Source organism: Cyprinodon tularosa, unplaced genomic scaffold (assembly GCF_016077235.1).
Source record: "Cyprinodon tularosa strain WSP-4 unplaced genomic scaffold, ASM1607723v1 ctg166, whole genome shotgun sequence".
NCBI classification, from domain to species: Eukaryota; Metazoa; Chordata; class Actinopteri; order Cyprinodontiformes; family Cyprinodontidae; genus Cyprinodon; species Cyprinodon tularosa.
In genome coordinates this window covers 61,995-87,034 of record NW_024038493.1, presented here as the reverse complement: position 1 = coordinate 87,034, position 25,040 = coordinate 61,995, and the positions used below count along the sequence as shown (strand labels likewise).

At 40.9% G+C, this 25,040-nt stretch overlaps 1 protein-coding gene across 1 annotated transcript; it reads left to right on the top strand.

The window, feature by feature from the left end:
* Positions 1 to 3,187: 3,187 nt before the first annotated feature.
* atg3 (autophagy related 3) lies at positions 3,188 to 20,416 on the top strand. The gene is made up of 12 exons (XM_038281015.1): positions 3,188 to 3,524; positions 3,718 to 3,759; positions 3,837 to 3,886; positions 5,849 to 5,919; positions 6,636 to 6,743; positions 6,940 to 6,992; positions 17,255 to 17,342; positions 17,414 to 17,448; positions 17,527 to 17,679; positions 17,761 to 17,888; positions 18,085 to 18,153; positions 20,053 to 20,416. The coding sequence occupies exons 1-12, from the start codon at positions 3,453 to 3,455 to the stop codon at positions 20,132 to 20,134; spliced, it is 951 nt and encodes a 316-aa protein (XP_038136943.1). The 5' UTR covers positions 3,188 to 3,452; the 3' UTR covers positions 20,135 to 20,416.
* The last annotated feature ends 4,624 nt before the right edge of the window (positions 20,417 to 25,040 follow it).

The following is a 25,040-nucleotide window of genomic DNA, read 5'->3' as shown; positions in this document are numbered from 1 at the left end:
TAAGTTTAGACGAAGCTAAAACTTAATATGCTGTGGTGTGAAAATAGGTTTACATTTTTTTTCTGATTTGAATGTTACAATGTGTAAACCAGGGTTAAATGCTTTCTAAAGATTTACAGGTTCCTTGAATGAGATTATATTAGTTGCAGTAATTCTGAGCTTATATGAACAAAATAATGAGCTGAAACATCCATAGGATGTTCAGGCTGAATACTTACTGTTATAAATGACTTTCAACTGCCAGGCATTGAAAGGTAGGTTATGTTAATGTTTTTTGAATAGACTCTGAAACAATCTACAGAATAAACACACAGTCTACAGATAATTTAAAAGTAATGAATTTAATGATTTAAGAGATAAAGTAAAGTAATTGTGGATAAGAATATCTGGTTGTGACTGCACTTAGGTTTAGAGTTAATAACAAATTAGACATTAAACGCACTGCTCATTGTGATAAGAACATTAACTGCACTCTCTTGTGTGCCAGAGTGTGCTGAACTGTGATGAGAACACTCCATTAGAACCACCATGTGGATTCAGCATCTATCTGCCATCAGACTGCAAGAAGACCAAAGCGGCTGTGGAGGAGGCCATACGAGACTCTGATTGATTAATTAGATTGATGAGTGATAGAGACAATGAAAGAATTCATCAGCGACAGTGATGTTCATCATTTGCTTTTAACTCGGACCAGGATAATTCTTGATTTTACCTAATTGTGATTTATGTGTTTTGATTTATTTTGATTTTGTTTTGATGAAAATCTTGGAAACATTTTGCCCCAGACCCACCAAGATCAAGTTTTATGCCACTTTTGCTTTGATGTAGAAAGACTCAGAACCTGATTAGCTTAAAGGTTCTTTAATTAGTTGGTAATGATAATTGTCAGATTCAAAACGGGGTTTTTCTTACTCAGATTGGCCGAGAGTGGGATTTCCCTGGGGTCACCCCGGTTTTTACTACCTTTTAGAGAAGGTAGGGTTTTCCAAAAACTGGGATCCTATCTCAATACCACTGAAGCTATCACTTTATTGTTTTTGAATAATTAGTAAAACAGAATTTGTAAAGAAAAAGAATGAAATAAGTCCAAATGACCTATCAGTAATCATGTCTGTTCCAGCACATATCATCAATAGAATTTCTTGTAAGTATTATGTCTTCAGTACAGGAGCCATATTAGGGGCCAGGACATGATCTACATGGGCACCGGCCCCCTTTGGCCCCCGTCTAGAACCGGCATAGGAGAGGAATGATGACACAGAAAACAAAACCGATGTTCAAGGCTGCAAGATTGAAAGTATAAAAATAAAAGACCAATACTGTTCTGTTTGTGTTTAAGAAATTACTGTTAGTTAATAAACAGTTGTTGAGAAGTTGCTGGCCTTAAGTGTGTATGTATGGGGCATGCTGCGGGTCCTTTTTTATGTAGTGCTCCCTTTGGCGCCATCTGGTGGCGTAGACGTGTCACTGCAACCACAGTTTGAAAATTCTCAGGCCAAGTGTACTTCAAGTGCTTTAAGGGAGACAATCTGACCTTTGAAGTTATTTAGGAGGATGGCAACTCCTGCTGATCTTGGTGTACCATGACTAAGGTAAGGGCCCCAAGCAGATCTGACCACCCAAGCAGATCTGGTACCTACACCGGCTGCTCCGTGACCAGAAGAAATGGTACTTCACGCCAAACAGTTGTGTATATTGGAAGTTCAGTTTAATATAAAATAAGTATGAATAATGCCATGCATAGTTCAGTCTGAAATGAATAAAAATAGTTGTTTTAATGTTTACTGGTTATATGTGGTGGGTAATGTTTGGTTTATCTAAATGTTTTAATCTGTTACTGTGTAAATGGGTTTTACTGTAATGTAAGGATAGATTCTAATATATCTGCATTGTAGGGACTATAAATCTGATATGATTTTTAATTGTGATTTTGCACAATTTTCTTAACTAAGTATTTTTTGTTGTTGAATATAAGAGATTTTGCTGATGTATTTTTTATACATACATTGTTTAGATTTATTTATATCTTTCTACCCCTTTTATAGAATAGATACATCGAAACACTTCAAGATGCATCATAACTATTTACAGGATTGAAGATGGATGGAAGAAGAGGGGTGTCTGGTTATTAATTCAGGCGTTAATACTCCAAAACAATTTAAGATGTTTAATGGATAGTGATTTGTTGACTATATTGATAGGTTAGAAAATATAATATAAATTTGATAAATAAAAAGGACAGTAGAAGAATCTTGTTTATTACATTAAGAATAAATGACACAAGTTTAGGATATTGTTAAAACAAAATATTTTCATTTTTAAAGTATATATATATATATAAAATTGTAAAGTGGGCAAATACACTCACAAGAATCCAGAGTGGAACCACCGGGAGCAGGAACAAATAAAAGCAAATCTAATGATCAGTTAAAGTAACATGCTGCCGCCATTTTGCACATCTCTGATGTTGCAGCTATTTTCAAATATCCATCACTGTAAAAATGTCCATAGCTGGATATTAGTTATTTATTCTCCAGGTGCACAGTTTTATATTAGCACTTTACAGTATTGTATTGTTTATATTTTAACTCTTCCCTATTATGTTATTCTTATACATTTTTCTAAGGTCCACATTTGTGTGACCATTTTCAATAATCTTTCTGCTGCTGTAAATTTGCCCATTTTGGGACAATAAAGAGATTTTCTATTCTATTATATAAAAGGGGTAGAAAGATATGTCAATCTAAATAATGTGTATAAAAAATATATCTGCCAAATCTCTTATATTCAACAACCAAAAATGCTTAGTTAAGCATATTGTTCAAAACAGCAATAAAAATTTCAAATCCTATCGTATTTATAGTCCCCACACTGCAGATATATTAGAAATTGTCCTTAAATTACAGCCAAACTCATTTACACAGTAACAGATAAAAACTTTTAGATAAACCAAACATTACCGCCACATATCTGACTCAACAACCATAAAAATAACAATTTCCATTCATTTTAGACGGAACTATTCATGATATTAAACTGCACTTCCAATATTCACCACTGGTCGGCGCTATGTAACCTTTCCTCTGATTACGAAGCAGCCGGTTTGCTTTGTCTCGCAATGGATCCTGGGTAAACCAAGGATACCGAGGATACATCAGACCCGTCCTTCAAATCGGACTAAAAGAAGGACGCATTTTAAGGCCGCATAACGAGGACTCTTGGAATCCGACCAGACTTCGGCGCCATAATCGTCCTTCGAATCTGGCCTTCTGAGGACGCATCCCATGAATTCGAACAGGGCCAATAAGAAGACGACGATCCCGGAAGTGTCAGAACGTGTCATGTGATCGGTCGTTTTGGCAGCTTGCCCGAGTAGCTATGTAAAAATAAGAGTAAAACTGCTTGGAGGGGTTCCGAACTAGCACGTTTCGCTGTTAACGAACTAATCCACGATGCAGGACGTCATAAACTCGATGAAAGGGACAGCTCTGGGTGTGGCTGAATTCCTAACTCCGGTGCTGAAGGTAAACTTTCAGGGAGAAGCTAGCTAAGGCAGTGGTTCATGTGCGGATCATTAGAAGTAAACATTGCTGCTCCAATGAAACATCGTTTCGTCTGGATCAATGGGAATGATAGAATATTCGAAATATTTGCCAGATAATTTCTGCTTCCTTCGGTATGTCTATTTAACAACCTGCTTTGGTTTGTTCCTGACAGGAATCTAAGTTCAAAGAGACTGGAGTCATTACCCCAGAGGAGGTAAAACATTTTCAACGGCCTATGTTTACCCCAAGTTCCTTAGCATTTTTATAGGTTGAGCTCTGTGTGTGCTTTAGTTTGTAGCAGCCGGAGATCACCTGGTCCATCACTGCCCCACATGGAAATGGTGAGTGTTTCCTCCAGCTAATGATTGCTTTTATCAGGCTAGCAGATACATGAGGGTCAGGGTTTAAATAGAGGAGGTAGAATACTCCTGTTGCCTGGTGATAATCAGTCAGACACTTCTGATTCAATGCAAAGAGATTTTTTTTTTTTTTAGAACTTTATGCACTGAAGTAAAACGGCATACAATTTAGAGCTAAATAAAAAGAAACAATACAGGAAATTGATAACAAAGGAAAATAAAAAAAAAACACTTTCTGCTATAAGTACATTTAAATGACCAATTAATGTGACTATTGCTTTTTTTTTGAGTATTTCAATGATCACCATGTGTTAGGGTCTGTTAATTTAGTTATAAAACCAGAGTATGTTTTTTTTTTTTAGATAAATTTCTTTAGAAATTTACTTGTAAAGATATCTTTTTTTCTTTTATTTTTATTGAAAGATATATCTTCTAATAGTGGAACTAATCGGTAGGAGTGTCTGAAAAATAGTCCACAAATTGTTCGATTGTTACTTATATTCAGAAAAAAAAGACAGAATTGAAGAGTAAAACTAATTTGCAACCCTGAAACGAAACATAAAGATTTTGTTTGTAACCATATATCCATCAGGTAGCAGGAAGAGTGAGCTCTAAAGTTTCTGGACCATGAAAGTCAGTTGGTGGTTAGATGTAGGGGTAGAAACTATAACAAGCTAGTTCCCGATGAAATTGTTACATCTCTGCATGTAATTGATGTTTCTGCAAGGCTAAATTTCCTCATTTTGGGCTTCCACACTCTTCTGTTCATGGTGAGCATGCAGCAGCTCCTGCAGGCGAAGGGTTCGCAAATGTAAACATCTGGAGACATCCTGTGATTTAGATCATAAATATCATCACTATCCACACTTTGTGGAAAATCTCCAAGAAAGAAATGATTGTTGCTCACTAATTGCATGAAGATTCTTTGATAAAGTAAAGGACTGTGATTTCTATTTCCTCGTCTAGTAGAGCTGATCAGAACAGGGGGAAAGCCACACAAACTATTAATCAGGGGTAGGGAACTGTGCTATTGTGCTGCAGTCTTTGCATGCATCCCTTCTTAAACAACTGAAAAGTATAAATGCCTTAAGGCTAAAATTAGCAACATGTCAAGGAGGTGATTTGGGCTTCTGTTTCAGGTGTGTTGAACAGGGATGCATGCAAAAGCTGCAGGTCCGACGTTGCTTGCCCTGGTATACTTGCTGCAGTGATGTGCGGCTCATTTTCTGCGCCGGATGTCCATACGTCAAGCACAATGAGCCCTTAAAGCTGCAGTCTGTAACATTGAGGAGAGAGCAGACTTCGACTGAAAATTTGAAAAAAAAAAACAGGTTTCACGCCACTCCCCCACCCTCTCTGCTTCACTCATGCCCCACCTCCAAGCTCCACGCCTCTCACAGCATCTGCACGGCTACCGCATGCGAGCAGAAGGGGGGGTTCAGCGTGCGTGGGCTGTGATTGACACTCCATCAGACACTCCTCTGGCTGTGATTGGTTGTTTTGACTCGTCCCGAATTATTCTTTCCAGATTGAAATACAGGCAGTAGGCGGTACCAATTCAAGCAGTTTTTTTCACAGGTTACATATCACATGTACTGCTGTCTGGGCATAGGGACAGTTTTAGCCAATATGACAAAAAAGTGATTTTTAAAAACTTACAGACTTCAGCTTTAAGAGCGGGAGGGACTCGGTCATCAATTATGCAAAAATAAAATAGTATCATTAGCTAAGTGGGAAGTTTAGATAACTTTTTCTTAATGTTGCTTGATAATAAAGATATCGGACCTTCACTTTCCCAACCAGAACATTTCCGGTTTGTGACTTGGAACTCTGGATGATGGAAGATATGCTAATGGGGAAAATATGACTTAGTAATATGTTATCTTGATATTTACAAATAATGTTGTTGTGATGGTTGTGTGATACCAAAATGTCTTCCCTTAGGGCTTCTGGGGAAGAAGCAAAGGTGAAGCCATATTTGCCACGGGACAAACAGTTTCTCTTGACACGCAATGGTAAGTCCTGGTCCACTTCAAATCCCTTTAACAAATGGTTAGAACGGCGCTTTGGTTTTTCAGGGTGGGTTCTTATTCACTAGAATACTTAATATTGCTGATTGTTCAGCAGCTGTTGTTTTTATTTAGTTTCTTCTTTTTGTTCATTAGATAATGGCTATTTATTTGAAGTAACTATGGACTTGATCTCTGACCCTCCACCTTTTTTTCTTCTCTTCAATTATTGGAAAGGCAGAAGAAAAAAAATCACATCAACATCGGAAATTCTCTCCTGTTTACTTCTTCTATTCCATCTCTGTGCCTGTTTCCTCTTCCTCCCTGTAATTAATTCTTCTCTTCCCTCGTTTTGTTTTGTCTTGTTCATATGTTACTTCTTTAACGATTCTTCTCCATTCTTCTTGAGTTTCTTCTCCACCTGTCTGTCCATCCATTACAGCTAAATCTGTCAAAAATAGACAATGAACAAATTTTTAAAAGAATACAAAGGACTGAATTTTAACAGGGAACCTAAAAGAGTGCTGCTTTTTTTCCATCCTTCATTCTCTGGTTTAATCCAAGCCTCTTCATAATGTTTTAGAGGGATCTTCATGACTTGTTCGGCAGGTTTCTGAAGCTCCATGGATACTCAGACATAGGATGGATCTTCTCCCAACATTTCCTTGCAGTATTATACTAAACACACATCTGCTTTGTTTTATGCTCTTGTTCCTATATAGTCCCATGTTACAAGCGCTGTAAACAGATGGAGTATTCTGATGAGCTGGAAGCCATTATAGAGGAAGATGATGGAGACGGTGGCTGGGTGGACACCTATCACAACTCAGGTTGGAAACACTTGACAGATTCTGATCAGTTCCGCGTTTAGCTCCGGATCCTGCCTTCAAAATGTGTTGAAAGCCTCTTTTATGTAATATGTATTGCTTTGTCGTTATACCTAAACCATTCATCAGAAAACAGGGTGAGACCTTTGTTTGCAAAGATAAATGGACGATAAAAGTTAATGCAAGTCTGTCCCAACAGGTGTGGTAGGGGTGACAGATGCTGTGCGTGAAATATCTCTGGACAACAGTAAGGTAAGCTGCTGAAGTTCTCTGCTTCTTTCTTAGGTTTCATTATTTTATCAAATGTCTAAGGGTTTGATGAGGGTTTCATGTGACAGAGCAGCAATCTAATGCATCCTTCTATCTGAAGATGCTAGTTCACTCACTCTGATGTCTCTAAATAAAATCCAGTGCAACAAATTAACCTTAGAACTCAGCAGGTAAGCTAAGCCCCCCATGTGCATGAGACTCTATCCCACAAAAGGATGAAGAAGATCAGTCTTCTAGCAGAATGTCTATCAGGCGGATGGAAGTCTGGATAGAGCCAATGAAATAAACATTCATCAATGGGTTTAGTTCAGTGACGAGCTTAGCATCCTTCTCTGCTGCCCACAGTCACACAGACGTCTTGCCCACCTTTGAAGCCCAGAACACTCTGAATCCGATTTTGCGTCCGATCTGACAGAGAATCGTGTTGGACGAGTTTGTGGTGTTTAAAGCTTTTTGAGAGTCAATGGAGATGATCACATTTTACAAAATTTTCTCCAAGTGGCTTGCGTAGCTCCAACTGAGATAGATCCCAGGTCTGACTACACAGCATTTTAGCTGTCATTTAATGGGTCTGATAGGAAGAGAAATGCAGCAACAAAATAAAAGACATCTGTTTTTGGTAAAAATGCTAAATAAAATCTGTAAATCACACTGGGAAAGAGTCAGGTTTGAATTCGCATAAAAGCATATATAGCAAGTGGGACAGATTTGTGCAAAAACATGACAAAGGAATCCCCAAGATGGGAGTTCAGGAGGACAGAAACAACAATTTAGAATTCTGCTGGTGCCTATCTTTAGCTGTGGGGTACCCCTGAACAGGTCGGAGAAAAAGACCTTAAATACCATAGACCTACATCCCGCCTATTGAAGGCCTCTTTGTGGCCCACATGAGCAAGCAGTTAAAATGGTTGTTGAGCAAGGTGTGGTAGTTTAGAATGCCGCGTTGTTCTGCTAGTTAACCCCGCCAAAAATATAATCTTTTATTATTGGTATTTAAATGTTAAAAAAGAGAACTAGTGAGGCACGTGCAGCCAATGTCCACCAATAACCCGATTGATCTCGGCTGTAAATAACAGCTCCTTAAACATGTTGTTTCCTTAGGAAATCAGGTCTTTATGACTTTGAAAAATAATGCTGAGGAGCTGAATTTAATATTGAAGTTTAGAGTGGATGAGTGATTACACTATTTATGCTGCTTCAGAAAGAATGAAGTGTAATTGAGGGCCATATTGTCCATTCCTGTCCACAGAAACAAAACGCTAAAAACAGCTTCAGATCATGAGTGAGCACTCGCACACTGACGGCATTAACACAGAGACTAAAGCAAGGGAGGCAGGATGCTCATGGAGCTAGATCGGTCTCAATTTTCACTAATACACGTATGTGTTTTATATATGCACAGGACAAGATCCACAGACGCACAGAACAAGATTCACCAAAGTATTTCTGGTCCATAAACAATTATAAATTCAATTACAAAGTATCAGTAGTCTTTAAACTTCACTGCATTTGTTTGTAGATTTCTGAGACTGCCCTGACATGCGATACACCAATGCATTTTTTTTAACGGGAATGGTTTGCCACCAATGACAAAGCTCCCTTGTATAAGCCAATCGCAAGCCTACATCCTCCATGGTTCCTCACGTCCTGCTCCTCTCCAAATTCTTCTGAGCTTGAGGAGAGCATGGGCTATATTAATTCATAAGGAAAAAAAACATGTGGTAGTGAATGCTCAATTTAATATGACATAATAAAATCTAACTATCAGCATCAATCACACACATTTCTGCCCAAACATTTTTCTTTTCGTTGTTGGTCTTTGTAATAGGAATTATCTTATAAAATCGGTTTGTTCTCTACTTCCAAACTCAGCATGTCCTCATCCATGCCTGCGATAAGAAGCTTATTTCGAAGTTGGGAGAGGCGCTCTTGGAAGTTGTTATGGATTTGATTAAACTTTTAAGCTTCCCGGTATAAAATAAACGGATAAGAAATCTGCTTCCTTTTATGTTGAAGTACCAATAATTTGCATCCAATAATTTAATTAAACGACCTGTCTTTACCATATTTTAATTTGACAAACCGGATTTTCTCGCATTCTTTTTCCTGTTTGGTGCCTTTGTGGATCTTGACCTGGCCGGACTGGAGCAGAGCTAAAAATAGCTGAGCTCTGTATTTTGACAGTGACGGAGGAGAGGTCGTATGTGGTCAGTGATGTTCGAAAGAGTAGCGTTGGATGTGGAATAGTTCTCATTGATTAATATGAGTAGGCAAGTGCTCCGCTCGACGTATGTGAGCGGGGCGGAGGGTGGTGGAGTACTTCAGGCAGTACCGAGCTTTTTGGTTGTTGGCAAACCATTCATGTTTTTAAAAATGCATTTGTGTATCGAGGCACGTCAGGGCATTCCCAAAAATCCAGACAGATTTTGTGAAAATTGAGACCAATCTAGCGCCATAGATGTTCTCTGGAGGAGGACGGTGAGATGCTGGTGGATAAAGATTTTTCTAAAGATGATAAAAAGAGGAAAAGAAACTTTGAGCGTCAGTCTGCTTGTAAAGTGAGTGTCAGCAGCCAGGTGGCAGTGATGGTGATGAGGAGAGTGATCTGGATTCTGTGGCCTCTTCACAACAGTGGACTCACAGGAAGAGTGGTTCTTTTAAATTCTACGGTTTACATGACACCAAAGGAGTCGGACATGTTAAAGTGGAGAAAGTGTTTCCTTATTTGCTGCTCTTCCTTGATTAAGTCAAGGCTTTTCTGAGAACTCCTGGAGTGCTAGGAGAGACAGCTTTCACTGACAGAGAGTAGTCTAATGTTAAATAAAATTAGTTTAAATGGTCAAAGAGCACTTTGAAGATGGTGACTAGGGTTCATAATCTTTCTCTTTTCCGTTTGTTTCTGTATCACTAATTGTTTTCAATGTTATAGAGGATATACATATAGGCAAGTTGAGCTTAACTATGGCAAGGGCTCCATTTAAGTTCTGAAAAACAGTTGGATGTTTTTTTGTACGAGACACACAGTACTGCTTATACCGAGGCTGACTTGAGGAGAGAATGGACTTGTGAGTCCTTTTTAATTAATAAAACCAGTAACAGGGGTGGGGTTGGGGTTCACTTTGCCAAAAACTTTATTCCTCGGTCACTGGAATCTGAAAAGGTAATTAAAAGCTGTCAAAAGTAAGAGCAGTGCATGAAAAAGTAAAATGATGCTTGTGAAGATTCTGAGTCCTCAAGGTCATAGTCATTCTAAAAAGGTTAAAAAACAAACCCCTGGACTTTGTTTTCCAAGTTTGAAGATGTTTTACTTTCCTTCCAGGAAGCTTTTCAATTTAAAATGTCTAATTTAGCGTTAAGTCAGAAGAACCCCTTTCAGTCCAATTTGCATGTTTTCTAAGCCTTAACAAGACTTTGTTGGGCTACTCTATACAGCTTGGAACTCAAGGCCAATTCGGACACTTTTAATTGAAAATCTTCCTGGATGGGAAGCAAAACGTCTTCAAACTTCATGAAAACAAAGTCCAGTGCTTTGTTTTTAGCGTTTTAAAGGAAAATGTTGTTTGCTCCAGTTTTGGGCGTGGAGAGAGTCATGTTTCTACATGTTTTAATGTTATTGATAAATGTAGCAGTGAGGAGTGTTTGTGGATTGGTGGAGATTTTAATTGTACTGAGGAAAGCGCGTTAGACAGGAACCATGCAGAGCCTCATATCTAGTCCACTGATTCAGCTTATGGAAGCTCAGTAACTGTGATGTGTGGAGAGGTTTTCATGGTGAGCAGTGACAATCCACTTGGACTCATGCTAAAGATAATTTACTGTTTATGGCCAGGCTTGATTGTTGTTACCGTATTTTCACGACCATAAGGCGTACCGTACTAAAAGGCGCAGTCTCAGTTATGTGTACCATTACTGTATTTAACACACACATAAGCTGCACCGGACTATAGGGCGCGTTTTTTATATACAGGTACATTTCCTCTACTACATTTAAATACCTCTACTGCGTATTTAAAAATAGAGCGGGAGCAAAACTGAGTATGACCGTACTTTATTCATGTATTAATCAAACCTGGTAGCTGGCCGTGAGACATTCCTATTGTCGTGCACCGCTGGTATGTGGGGGTCTGAGCGGCACCGACAGAACTAATATTAGAAGGCAGGATGATAATCTGGATAATCTGACTGCAATGATTAAGTTTTCATGTGGATTTTCTCACAAAACATATTAAAACTACTTTATTCCCACTGATCACAGCAAATATAGCTGCAAGGTGTATTTATTACAAAGTATTATTCAAACCTGGGAGCCGGCCGTGAGACAGACACATCGCTGATGACACAGCGCTGTGATCACTCCTCTGAAACATTTATTGACGCATAAATTAACTTAAAATCCTAAAACCTGCTGACAGAATATGTTCGCTTTTATTATCCCATTATCCTTTTATAATCCTTTAGATCATTAGATGAAAAACACCTACCAGCCGCCGCGGTGAACCCGGAGGCGACCCGGCCCAGAGGCTGCTGTTGAATTAAGTTTTCAGGTAGAAAAATAGAGCGGGAGCAAAACTGAGTATGAATGTGCTTTATTCAAGTATTTATTACAAAGTATTGATCAAACCCATCAAAGTCATCATCCTCTGTTTCTGAATTAAACAGCTGCGCTAAATCAGACATGCCAATTTCCCCTTCTTCGCTGTCAGAGTCACTTTCCGTGCCGGGCGGCTCCTCGGAAATGATGAGTCCAAGCATCAACAATCCATCCGCAAACGGTGGCGTAACTTGCCCCGGCGCTGCCTTCCACTTTTCATGGAATTATTCTGCCGGCAGAATATGTTCGCTTTTATTATCCTGCTGCCTGCAGATTGTACCAGTTCTGACGTGCGGCTGAAGCAGCTTTGCTGCTCTGGCTGCGCGGTGCAAAAGTGTGTCTGACGCGCGTTGGGCGGAGCTATCCTATCGTTTCTTTGCCTTGCAGCTATATTTGCTGTCCAGCAGCAAAACTTCAATTTTTCCATCTTGAGCAGCAGCAGCACGTTGGCGGCGCGTCAAGCGCGTCAAACACTTAAACGCTCCCAACGCTGACGCTGCGTCTGCTGCTCAAAACGCGCTGCGGGACCTTTTGCTGCGCCTATACGAGCGTCAACCATTGACTTTGCATGTAAACTCGCTGCTTCTGCTGCGCCTGCTGCGTCCGGTTCACACCGATGTCGAGCGGTTGAATAACAGGAAGCAAAGCGTTCATATTTTTCACCATGTTTTTCACATCAGCTGTGAGATGGGCACGCATGGAGTCACAGATTAACAGCAATGGTGATCAGTGGAAAAAAAACCCACCTAGTCTCCTTACATTCACCTCCCTCAGCCACTCTTTCATCATCTCCTCAATGAGGAGATGAGGAGTTCTGCATGGTGCATGGTGGTCTCAGAGGTCCGCAGTAACAACACACATACGGCGCACCGCACCAAAGGGCGCGCCGCACATTTTGAGGGGGGAAAAAAGACGTTTATATGCACCTTATTGTCGTGAAAATACGGTATGTTACGTTCACACCGGACGCAGCAGGAGCAGCAAAATCGGATCTGCTGCCCTATTTTTGCTGCTTGTACCAGTTTAGTTCTAACGTGCGGCTGAAGCAGCTAGGGCTGCAACAACGAATCGATAAAATCGATAAAAATCGACTTTTAAAAGCGTTGGCAACGAATTTAATCATCGATTAGTTGTGTCGCGCGATTAATGCGTCATCCGCCGCCGCCGTCATCCCGGGGAAGAAAAAAAAATATGGCGGAGCGAGTCAGCGCCGCAGTTGCAGTGTTGACAACTCAGCGACTTTTCAGACCCCTCCAGTGACTATTTCTTTAACCCTTATATTATGTTAAGGGTCAATTTGACCCATTTCAGTTTTTGTGTTGATGAAAGTACTGGTTATCTTTTTTTCTTCTTCATGAAATATGTTGACTTTTCCTCATCTGGGGTCATGAACATGTATGTAAAATCTGGCTACTCTGATGTGTAGTGGAGTGTCTGTGCAGAGTATGTATACAAATATGATGTTATGGGTCAATTTGACCCGGACACTTTAACGTGGGTAAGTAGCTATTCAGGTAAATAAAAATGGCTCTTTGATGTACCTTACTCTATTCATTTGCATCTGAGACCCAGACCCAGGTGTGGTAAGGGAGGGAACTTTCTTACACTAGTTCTTGTCACTGCTCTCACGTCATCTATATGAAAAAACTCACCAAAAACTTAGCTCCTGAAGGATTACAGCTGAGTAGTCTTTTTCACAAATTTTGAACTTGGATAGTGATGTAGAGCAAGAGTTTTCTAAGGCAGAGGATATTCCAGAATCAGAAGACAAAGTTATTGTTGACCCACATGATCAATTCTCTTACTATGAGAAGGATTCGGAGGAAGAGTCTTCTATTATCCCCCGAACAGATGAAAGCCCAGGAATGAGGCAATCATCTTCTGCAAGCGTGACAACATCACAACACCAGAGTTGATGCAGACTATCATCAGCTAATTTGATAAAAACTCCTGGTCCTACCAGATTTGCAATCACATGAATTGAAGAGATTCGGTCAGCATTGCTCAGAATGCCCATATCATAATATGGGCAACCTGAGGTGCAAAATCCAGCTATGCATGGAATATGCAAGTATATACTGGAAAGCTATCTGGAGGAAAAGCTTAGAAGAATCAGGGGATGTGTTTGATGCTGGAGATGAATGAAGGGCTGCAAGTCATAACATCACTTGTGACAACCTCTATGTCCTACCTGTTTGGAGAAGAACTTCAGAAAAGAAAGCTGACCATGTTGGGAACAGAAGGTTCTTATCATTAATATAATGCAAGCTGATATATCTCTGAGCACAAGAAAGGACTTGAAGGCACAAAAGATCCTGGTTATAACTTAACCAGAGGAGTAGTTGACAATCTGGACAAAGTCACAGCAATATACAGCTGCCAGGGCAAGACTGCCCACTACCCAACCAACATAAAGTGGGGACGGGTGAAGAGAAGAGGAAAAGATCCCAGCTCTGTCCCTCCAGAGAGGACAGTAAAACAAGTACATCTTGTGTGAAATGTATGAATTCCATCTGCAGAAAGCAGTTATATTCTTCCCATCATGTGGAGAACTTTAAAATTGCTGAATGTTCAAAATATTAGTAACTAGCGAATTTTAAAGCTAAATTTCAAAAAACTAAATTTGTGAAGAGAGAACATTTTAAACCTAAATAAAGTGTGTGAATTAAAACTGTATGGTTTGTCACTTGACTTAATGTTTAAGTAATCTAAAATAAATTGGTTATTGGTTTAACCTGTTTTCTTGACTATTTTGCTTGTATTTACACAGTGCGGGTCAAAATGACCCGCAACATAATGAATGTAATTTTTTTTCAACATGATATAAGGGTTAAAAAGCTACTAGCGACAAATCTGGCGACTTTTTTCGGTGTCACTGGTGGCTTTTGGAGACTCTTACGTGAAAGCATGTATCGTTCCTACTCTTCTCCTCCAGCGGCAGCTGCTGCCGTGGGGCGCCTCCCCCATCCCAACGCCTTTCTCCCTCTCCCACAGGAATCCCTCTCAGCGGGGCAGTCAGAGCCGCAGGATTTTAGTGAGGAGTTTACCCTCAGCGTCCAGACTGCAAATGAAGCGCGCATGCCCCGGGATTGACGGCGCAAATTGATCACAATAATTAAAATAGCCTGCGCTTTGTAAAGTGAAAAAAGTCGTAACATGCAACTTTTGTAAAAACAAATGAACATGGCACGGAAGCACCACTGTTATGACGCAGCACCTGAAAAGAAAACACGTTGGGGCCTTCGATGGCAGTGAAGAGAGCTCATCAGCAGGATGAGTAACCATGTTTGTTTCATTTTAAAGTGGGGAAACGTTACGTTAGTTTCTCAGGTAGCTCATCTGATGCTTTCCTTAGCTTGTTAGTAGGTTACAGACAGTGATAAGGTTGGCTACTTATTTTACTTTTAATTTCATTTGAATTAGCTTAAGCAGCGTTTATATTTTCTTTATAAATAAATTAATTTGCAAATTATGAGGGCAAGGCTTTTAAAGTTTAAATCTTCTGGCAAAGATAAAGTAAAGAAGATCCTGCAATTTATGGAAGTAAAGCAGAATAAAATCCAGCAAGATCAGTAATATGTCAATTAATTATATGCCACATTCCCATGTAAATATCTGTCTTTGGAGGATGTGTTTTTTTAGCACCCCTAGTTCTCTCATTTTTATTCCAAATACAATTTATAATTTGAATCACAGGGCTATTTTTATCTCTATGGTTCAGTATTTTCTCAAGTAGCAACTTTAACTGCTATACTTTCCTGTCTTAAAAGGCAGAACTCTTCTAGTCTATAAAAACCTCATTTGTTGAAATGGGGGGGCCTATTGTTTGAACCCCTTAGAGGCTTTTAAAAACAAAAATGTCTCTTTTTGCGCTTTATGAAACAAAATACCCTATATTTTGTGGATGTACAGCTACATTTCTCATGTTAGTTTGCGTAGTTTTAACACAAACATTTATTTTTCATATTGCACCAGGACAGTTAATGAGCAACCTGTACTTGTGTGCTTGTTTGTTCTGTCTAAAATGTTTATTTTGGAATGAAGAGGTTAATATACAAAAAATATTTTGTGTCCGATTCATCGATTAATCGAAAAAATAATCGGCCGATTCATCGATTTTCAAAATAATCATTAGTTGCAGCCCTAGAAGCAGCTTTGCTTCTCTGGCTGCACGGTGAAAAAGTGGGTCTGACGTGGAGCTACCCTGTCCTTTCTTTGCCTTGCATCTATATTTGCTGTGATCAGTGGGAATAAAATAGTTTTAATATGTTTTTAAGTGAGAAAATCCACCTGAAAACGTAATCACTGCAGTCAGTTCATCCAGATTACCATTCTGCCTTCCAATATTATTTCTTTCGGAGCTGCTCAGACCCCCACATACCAGCGGTGCACTGTAAGTAGGAATCCCATTCAACAGCAGCCTCTGGCCTGGTCGCCTGCTCTCGGTTCGCAGCGGCGGCTAGAAGGTGGTTTCATGTACATAATCCAAACTGCAGGCACCAGGATGATAAAAGGGAACATGCTTTGTCGGCAGGTTTCAGCATTTTAAGTAAATTTAGACGTTAATAAACTGTTTCAGAGGAGTGATCACAGCGCTCTATATCATCAGCGATGTGTCTGTCTCCCTGCCAGCTCCCAGATCAGCGTCTCTGATTGGTTGATGTGGCGTGTCGAGCAGCAAATTACAATTTTTCCAGATCGAGGACGTTGCCCAGACATTCTACCCCCAGACATGGTCACGATCCCTACCAGCTCTGTTCATCCAGACATGACCCCTCCTGGTGAATTCCGCACGGACTTGCCTCTGCCTGTTGGCAATCCCCTTGATGTTAAAATCACCCCTGTGATAGCTACTCTAGATGGTGACTGTCCAGACTTACCTCAGATTGTTTCCACAGAGTTTGACCGACGTATTCTTAGGGACTGTAGTTCCATTAGGCCCCCCAGACATCTTATTTGTGAGATGAATAACCAAGCAGTAGATGAGACTGCTTTATCTGCCGTGTCGGTTAGCTCCCTGATTCAGTTTTTTCCAAGTGAACTTTCAGTTTGAGTAACAGAGTTAGAGTTAGTTAACTCTAACTAGTTGACCATAGAAGTGCGTAAGTAGTACTTTTAGGATTATAGAAACAGTGTTTACATTGCAGAGATGTAATGGGCCCCTTTGAGTCTGTGTTTAGCAAGGAGTTTGATCGAACCATAGCTCACTCATGCCGGCAAAAAGATACCTACCTATGGTCACAGGCACATAGGACGGTCTTACGTAAACATGTCACCAGGATGATTGACAATTAGAACCACTTATTTTGATGATCCCCCGGAAAATGAAAATCCTCCGCTTTACCTTTAAGAGACTCCCGAAGTGGGGCTTTGCTTTGAAGCCACGCTGGTTGTATTTTATTATTATTTTTCTTAATAACTTTAGATAATCTGTCCCTGTCGAATGGGGGACATTTTTTCAAATTGTACGGAACAGGGTAAACAAGTTATCAGTCTGTAAAATGCAAATTAAGTAGCTGTAGTAGCACCAGAGTTTGCTTAACCCAGAGATTTATTTCAGGACCCTTTTCATTTCATTCTAAGACTGTGAGGAGAAAAAAAGAATTCTGTTATGTCTGTTCGAGTATTTAGTCAGAACTATTAATGCTTTTAGGACAAGAACATGAATGCCATGTCTACGCTGTGTTGTGATGACGATGAAGATGAGGACGAGGATGGAGGAGAAGCGGCAGATATGGAAGGTATTCAACAGTGCTTGTTGTCAGATCTCAGAATATGCCGCTTTTACTGACAGGCTTTTGAACTTTTCCAGAATATGAGGAAAGCGGCTTATTGGAGACAGATGAGGTAATTCTGAGCTTTGTTTCCTTATTTTGGTGATGAAAAACTGCACCTAGCTAACAGCAAGCTGTCTCCTGCATCCAGGCCACTTTGGACACCAGCAAAATGGTGGAAACCAAAGCCAAAGTAGAAGCTGGCAGTGAGGATGCCATCCTTCAGACCAGAACCTATGACCTATACATCACCTACGATAAATACTACCAGACGCCTCGACTCTGGCTATTCGGTTATGATGAAGTATGATCATAAAAGCTCAGTGTGAGGGACGGGCCCACATAAAGGATGGTCTGATAATCTGGGTGTGCATGTGTTTCCCAGGACAGGCAGCCACTGACTGTGGAGCAGATGTACGAGGACATTAGCCAGGACCATGTGAAGAAAACGGTCACCATTGAGACACATCCCCACCTGCCTCCGCCCGCCATGTGCTCTGTACACCCCTGCAGGTGAGTTGGTTTCTAAACACACTTACCAATATGATGATGTTAATTATAGGGAATGGCACTTCTGGGTTACAATTATGATTCAGCCTCCGTTATATTCTATACTTTTTCATTTGGCTTATTATATTAGTTTTGTCTATTATTTATCCTGCTCTCACAATTTTGATAAGATTGTTTTGTCTGTGACCTCTGTTTCCAGACATGCTGAAGTGATGAAGAAGATTATTGAAACAGTGGCCGAAGGAGGAGGAGAGCTGGGAGTTCATATGTATCCTTGAATCTTATACCATGGTTGACCAAACTAAGCTCTCCCAGTGGTTCAATGCAGGCATGTCCAAAGTTTGAGGGCTGCTGTGCTGCAGGTTTTCATTGTTTCTTTGCTTCAGTACAGCTGATTCTGATGATTGCATTCAGCAAAAGCCTGTTATCAGCCATTAATGGAAATCAGATCTGCTGAAGCAGGGAAAAAAACTCTAAAACCTGCAAGAGAGCTGCCCTCCAGGACCAACTTTGGGCATGCCTGGTCTAATTTAACCGAAATTAGGTATATTTCTGCCTTACCCAGAAATCCCACATCCTCCTTTAATGCCCCGCTCCGTTCCACACCACCTGCGCAAAGCAAAGCCTACAGCCTCTGCTGTTCTGTCTTGATCTAATCCGACTTCCTCGGAGTTCGAGGACAGCATGCGCGTCATTATTATTAAATCTATAGGAGAAAAAACATGCGGTAATTAACCTTTAATTCAATATGACATTTTTTTAAAAATCAGCATCCCGTATATGTGCAGTTTCTGCCCAAATACTTTCTTTTTGTTGTAGACTTTTGTAACAGGGATAGGGGCTAGGATCCTACAAAATTGGATTTTTATGAACTATGTTTGTTCTCTACTTCCAAGCTCAGCATCTCTTCATCCATGACTGAGACAAAAAATAAATTTTGAACTTGTCACATGTGCCCTTGGAAGTTTTGACTGGATTGGATTCAACTTTCAAGCCTCTCTGTATAAAATATTTTGATCGAGATGAGAAATCTGCTCCCTGTTATGTTGAAGTACCAATAGTTTACATTCAATAATTATATTGAACGGTCTTAGTTTTTGGGAATACAAAAGAATTATGGTCTAATCTGTTGTTACCATATTTTTATTTGACGAACCGTATCTTCTCGACGTTTTTTCCTGTTTGTTGCAATTGCGGATCTTGACCCAGCTGGCTCGGCTCTGTATTTTGAGGTGAAGGGCGGAGAAGAGAAGATGTACATGGATGGTTGAACTGCGGAAGAGTAGCGGTGGATGTGGAGCAGTTCTCATTGATTAACATGACTGCGCAAGTGTTCCGAGCCGAGCACTGATAGAGGATGTGGAATCTGGGTTTTTTTTTTTTTTTAGTATGTAACACCTTTTGGTTGTCAGCAGTTCTCAAAATCATGCACTTTTGATAACTAGCTAAAAAAGATATGTATTATAAAGTATCATTTTTTTTCCTGATTTCCCAGAGAAAGCCTCCTCTGGGTTGAAAAGAACATGGCAGCTAAATACAAAGAATGCTAGAAAAATAAGTAAGCCTTTCTTGAATAGGTTCATTTGCGATACTATTTTACGCCTACTTTATCTCTTTCAAAAGGGTAATCTGCACTTGAAATAAGGCCATGGAGAGGAATTTTTTTCTATTTAAGTTCAAACAATTGTCTTCCATTAGCAGATTCTTTTACTAACCTAAGTGCAAATACATGTATTTAAGACTTTTTCCTTTTTTTGTTCCATTTTTGCAAGATAAAAACAAAAAAGCTTGTCTCAACAAAGTATGACTTTTTTAAAAACTTTTGACCATTCCAGAAACATGTCAGCCCAGTACCAAATACCAAGGATAGAGGCTTAAGGATGATAATTAGGATGTGTTTTGGAATATCTTGAATGATGTTCCATTAAAAAAGCCATGCAACATAGCAAACGCATTACGACACATTCCTTTAAGAAAACTAAGAAACTCATAAAAGATGGTTATTTAAAGTCAAGTGATGCTAAATTTTCAACAGAGTCTTAAACTTGCATAGTTAAACAAGTCCTGTATGTTGCTGTTGGTAGGTAATTGTGGTGGGTATTTTTAGACATGGTTAAGCTTGATATGCTTTCATCTTTGACCCCTTTTCCTTAACTAAGGCTTTCAGGTACCTTCTGATTTTCCTAAAGTTTGTCCAGGCTGTCATTCCAACAATAGAATATGACTACACAAGACATTTTACAATGTAGTTCCATCTATGCAGAAGGACTTCAGCTAACACACCATATCTGCTCAAGTATACAACTTGTTTATCTTACATTGATTCTTTGTTGATGCCATCAGATAAGTCTTTTATTGTGTCAGCCGCTTGTTTTTTGTGAAAGATCAAAATATCACTTACCCGGTGATATATTCTTTAAATGACACAGAACTGCTGCATTCTGACAACTTGTACTCGTTCCTCATTGCTTCAGATATACAAATCAGGTTTTAATGAAAAGATGAATAAATAAATTCAGCTGAATAAATCATTTGGTGTTTTATTGAATGTTCAACCTTTCTTTCACTTGGGGTTTCGTTTCGCCAATCCTTAAAGGCACACTGCGGACTTTGTGCCCTAAAGAGTTAAAGCATGTGAGTTATTTTAAATTATTCATCAGGCCAATGTACAGCGCTTGACACTATCAATGCTACAAGCAGGGCTCCCCTCTTGAGATAACGACTGTAAGTTGAGATATGACTAGGGATGCCAACTCCCTGAAAGAAAAAGGGACACCTCGTGTGTGCCAGTAGACCCGATAGCCTTAGCGTGGTAATTTTTTTCCAGCCCCCCTTTGTGTGTGAAATATTTTTTTTTAACCATTTTACTCAAATCTGCATTGAAATAGATGCATGTTTGTGAGTGTCATGAACACATGGAAATCAAATTATTATCCAGAAATTCACTTTAATACAAAAATAACAAACTTTGCTGAATAAAAATAAGTATCTTAAACATAGGCCTGTCCTGCTTAACTTGAAACTGTTAAAAAGGAATATAAAAGTAAATGGTGCACATTTTTGGTGCAACATCAAACTTGTGCAAACTTGTAAACACATTTGTCCCTTTAATGCAATGACTGTAGGCTATAGTTGTTAAAAAAAAAAAATCATTAGCTCAGTCCCACATTATGTGGTGATAGCCTACTTTTTCCACTTGTATTTCCTCTGAGCTCATGCAGCAGTGAGAAGTTGTTTGTCTTTGACTGCTGCAGAGTACAACTCTGAGCAAGATAGTTTATAATTGAGGCTAACAATGAGCTCAGCTTTAATTACTTCAGTGGAACATTTGTTCTGCACATCACTCCATTTGTTCTTCATTAAGGAGAAAATCCTCTCCACAAAATCAGTGGAAGATGGGATGCTGAGGACAAAGGACACAGAAGCTTGGATGTTGGGAAGGTCAACTGCCTGAAGAACCTCTACACATGTCTCTGCTGTTCCTTTGGACTGCCAGGATTCCTTTTCCTGGCGCATCAGCATTTAAATTCCACCATTCCTCCCCCATACTGCTTTGTTGTTTCCTACTATCTTCTCTGTTAGCAACACTTGGCTCGGCCAATGCGATGAGGGTATTCTGGATCGTAACATATATGTTGTCAGCTCACTGGTCACAACGCAGGACAGGGCCCAAGAAAAAGTTTACCGTAAGTTTTGTATCTAACGTGCTCTTGTTCTTCATTTTCCATTAGCTTTTTACTGATAATTAATTTTTACTCTACGGAAACTCCTTATTTTAAGGTATGGTTGATTACCCTAGATATGACAGACCACACCGACCAAGTCATGTGACCTGGAAGAACTTATTGGTATACGGCTGGGACGTGCAGAGGGGGGTGCTGCGGGCAATTGAGCACCTACCGCTGTGCCCCTTGATTCCCAAAGTGCCCTTTTGCCTGTGTTTTTTTTCTTGATTTTTGTTGTTTGTGTGTTTGTATCTTTGTGTTTGCATGCCCAAAATAATAACTTAGATCTACCGTGCATGGGTAAACATGGCTTGTCACATGATCATCACAATTTGCCCTCGCTCACTCTGCCTTCACTGCACTGATGTGCCCTTCTGCTAATAGCTAAGCGCTGCTTCAGACAAGCACTACGACTGCCAATTCCAGAAAAAGTAAACAACTGGTTAACTAGGTTCTGCAGCGGTGTTAGTTTGCGCATGGTGTTTTGTTGCAAGATGAGTAGACTAACCAAGTAAAGTTAGCAATGAGCATCCTCTGTGCTGTCCAAATTTGCGACATCTAAGAAGTTATAGCTGCTTGTCAGCGGCGCATAAAGTGGGTGTGTATGGCAGGCCTGCCATAGATAGTACACTATAGTACGCCGGCCCGACCAAACTGGAAGGGGTGCAGATGCAAACGTGGTAAAATAATTTATATTACAGTTGGTCCATCCCTGCCACTAGCTGGTTGACCACACATGCTAAGCATGTTATGGGGAAGAAGTAGCCTACTTCAGATTTTTACTGTCTGTTTCTCCGGCCATGAGCAAAGCATTAGAGACATATGATATGTTACTGTCAAGCTGTTGTGTCCTATTTTATTTCACTAAAACTATGCATTATGCATATTCACATTTTTTTTTTACCGTTACAGTAAAAACACAACAATAATGGTAGGATCTGAGTTTTCTAAACCTGTTATTTATTTACACAAAAATTAAATAGGCCCATAGAGGCTAATATCCACACAAATCATATAACTTTTATACCCTTGATGTCATGCCCAAAGTCAATAGTAAAACTAAATAAAAGCAAAAAGTCAATATTTATTCAATTAATAATTTTTCAATGATATATTACTCTACATCATTTAACTGATTTTAACTTTATAGCACTAGGAAAAATAAAGGGGAAATTATTAATGAATTTAATTTGTGGCTATACAGTACATCTTTTGAAAAGGTATGAAATGTAAATTTGTGTGTGTTTTATGTGCGTCAGATTGTAGTTTAAGTATCATGGTTTATCTTGTAGAGATGCCTCGTAAGGAGAGGAGGTTAAGACCGAAACAAAAGGAGCTGTGTGAGGCTGTGAGAGGTAGTGGATCATTCACCAGTTGGATGACAAAAAGAACAAGTCATTGACATTTTTAAGAGCATGGGCAACAGGAAGTTGATGTTATAATTGCAAAAGAGAAAAATGCCACTGTGATGGTTACAAAATAACTCGGGCAGAGACAGAGAATTACAGACCTACAGATCTCAACAAGTAGTCTCTTCCAAACTATCAGCAGTGTGGCAGGTCAGTCACAGTGAGCCATTTTTAATGTTAGTTTTCCTTGCATCTTACATGAACACAAGATGCAAGGATAACTAACCTTGGGGGGTGTTGTCGGCCCTGTGGCCGGGTGGCTTGTGGGCCCTGCCGCCGGTCCCTGGCCCCCCGGCTATGGTGGTGCGACTGGTGGGGCCCTCCTCTCCGGTGGGGCTCTTGGGGAACGGGGGTGCCTATTGGAGTGGGGGAGCTGACTCCCTGGGAGTGCAGTAAGCACCCCAGTCCTTTGCTCCCCATCCCTGGATTCTTCCCTCTGCCACCTCCATCACACTGCCACACATGTAGGTTTTTGGGGAGGGGGGCGTAACTGGAGGGCCCCATCTTGTGAGGATGTCCCCCACCCCAATTTTATTTTGCATTTGAGACACTTCCATCTATAACATTTTCACGACACACATCTATGTAGTGCATTGTCTTGGAGGGGTGGGGGTCAAGTGCACCCGAGGTGGCTTATTTCATGGGCCTCACCACGGCCGGCTCCCCCCACCCCCTGCAGGGTTCTGGGTTGTCAATTGGGGGGTGCGCTGGCACCGTCTTTCTTCCGGAGTGGGGATGGACTGTGCTGGACACCCCCTTTTGGTACGCCCAGTTTTAATTACACTTGAGAGCAACATGCAACAACACCACATTCGAACAGGCGCAGGGAGGATCGGGGTCTTATTACACCCCTGTTCCCCGGCTGCCACCCGGTGTCTGGGGCCTGGAGGAAGAGTAAGCTACCTGGTCTGTGATCTTGGCGGGGCTGCTGCAGCACCTTGTTGGCCTGCCAGTGCAGGGGGTGTCACTTCTGGTGACAGGAGGTTGGGGGGGTGAAGTGGCTGGGTGAATTAGTTAGGGGGGTGGGGGGGCTGTGTTTGGGTGGCCTGTGTGGGGCATGAGGGCCCTTACTTTTGCAGGGGTTGGTCTGGTGCGGGGTGTGGTGTTGTCGCAGCTCCCCTTCCCCTTCCACCCATCCAGATTTTAGGTTCACTTATTGGGTCATCTGATAATCCCGGGACCAACCACCGGTGCCGCCGGGTCTTTAGTCCTGGTTTTATTGGATGTGAGTGTTGATGTCTGAATGTCCGTCCGCGTTTTTTTTTCTTTCTCAACAGTCTTTGTGGTGTGAGTGGGGGCACTAGGGTGGGAAGGCGTGATTGAGACAGTGAATTTTTCTTTTCTTTTTTTTTCTCTCTTCTTTCCAAGGTTGGGGTCTGAACGGCTCCCTCTCCCAAGCACATCTCAAGTCCCCGCCAAGTGCAGAGCCCATTCCCCCCATCCTGCTCTACCTCCACTGCTTGGCGCCTAGGCTCGCCGGTGCACTGGTGGAGCTCAGGATTTGGGGGTGGATGCCCGGGTGGCTACTCGCTCATTCCTGGCGGCTTCTCTGCGGGGCACCGCCAGCCGGGGCCCGGCTGGGGCTCCTGCCGGGGGTTGGGGCACCCCTGGGGCCTCGGATCCCTGGGGCCCAGGGCCAGATTCACTTCGGGCAGGCTGGCTGGTGGCGGAGCCCGCAGACTCATCCCCACGACTCCCGGGGGCTCCGGCATTGCGGTGGCTGGGGGACTTCCTAGGGGCTGTCTCTCCTCCTCCCTTGGTGGGGTCAGATTTCCTGGGTTAGCCCCTCCTTGGTGCCTTTGCTCTTGGGGTCCGTTTGGGCATCTGGGGCTTTGGGTCTCCCGGCTCTCCACAACCACTATTGAGCATTTTTCCTTTGGATGAACTTTACATGCACAAGTGCACACTCACAAACAACTACAGGTGCTTGGTTCCAGGTACTTAGAGATTCACTTCCATACAGAAAGCCCACATTCTCATCTTCAGGTAACACAGAATACATGTCAGATTAAATAATACTA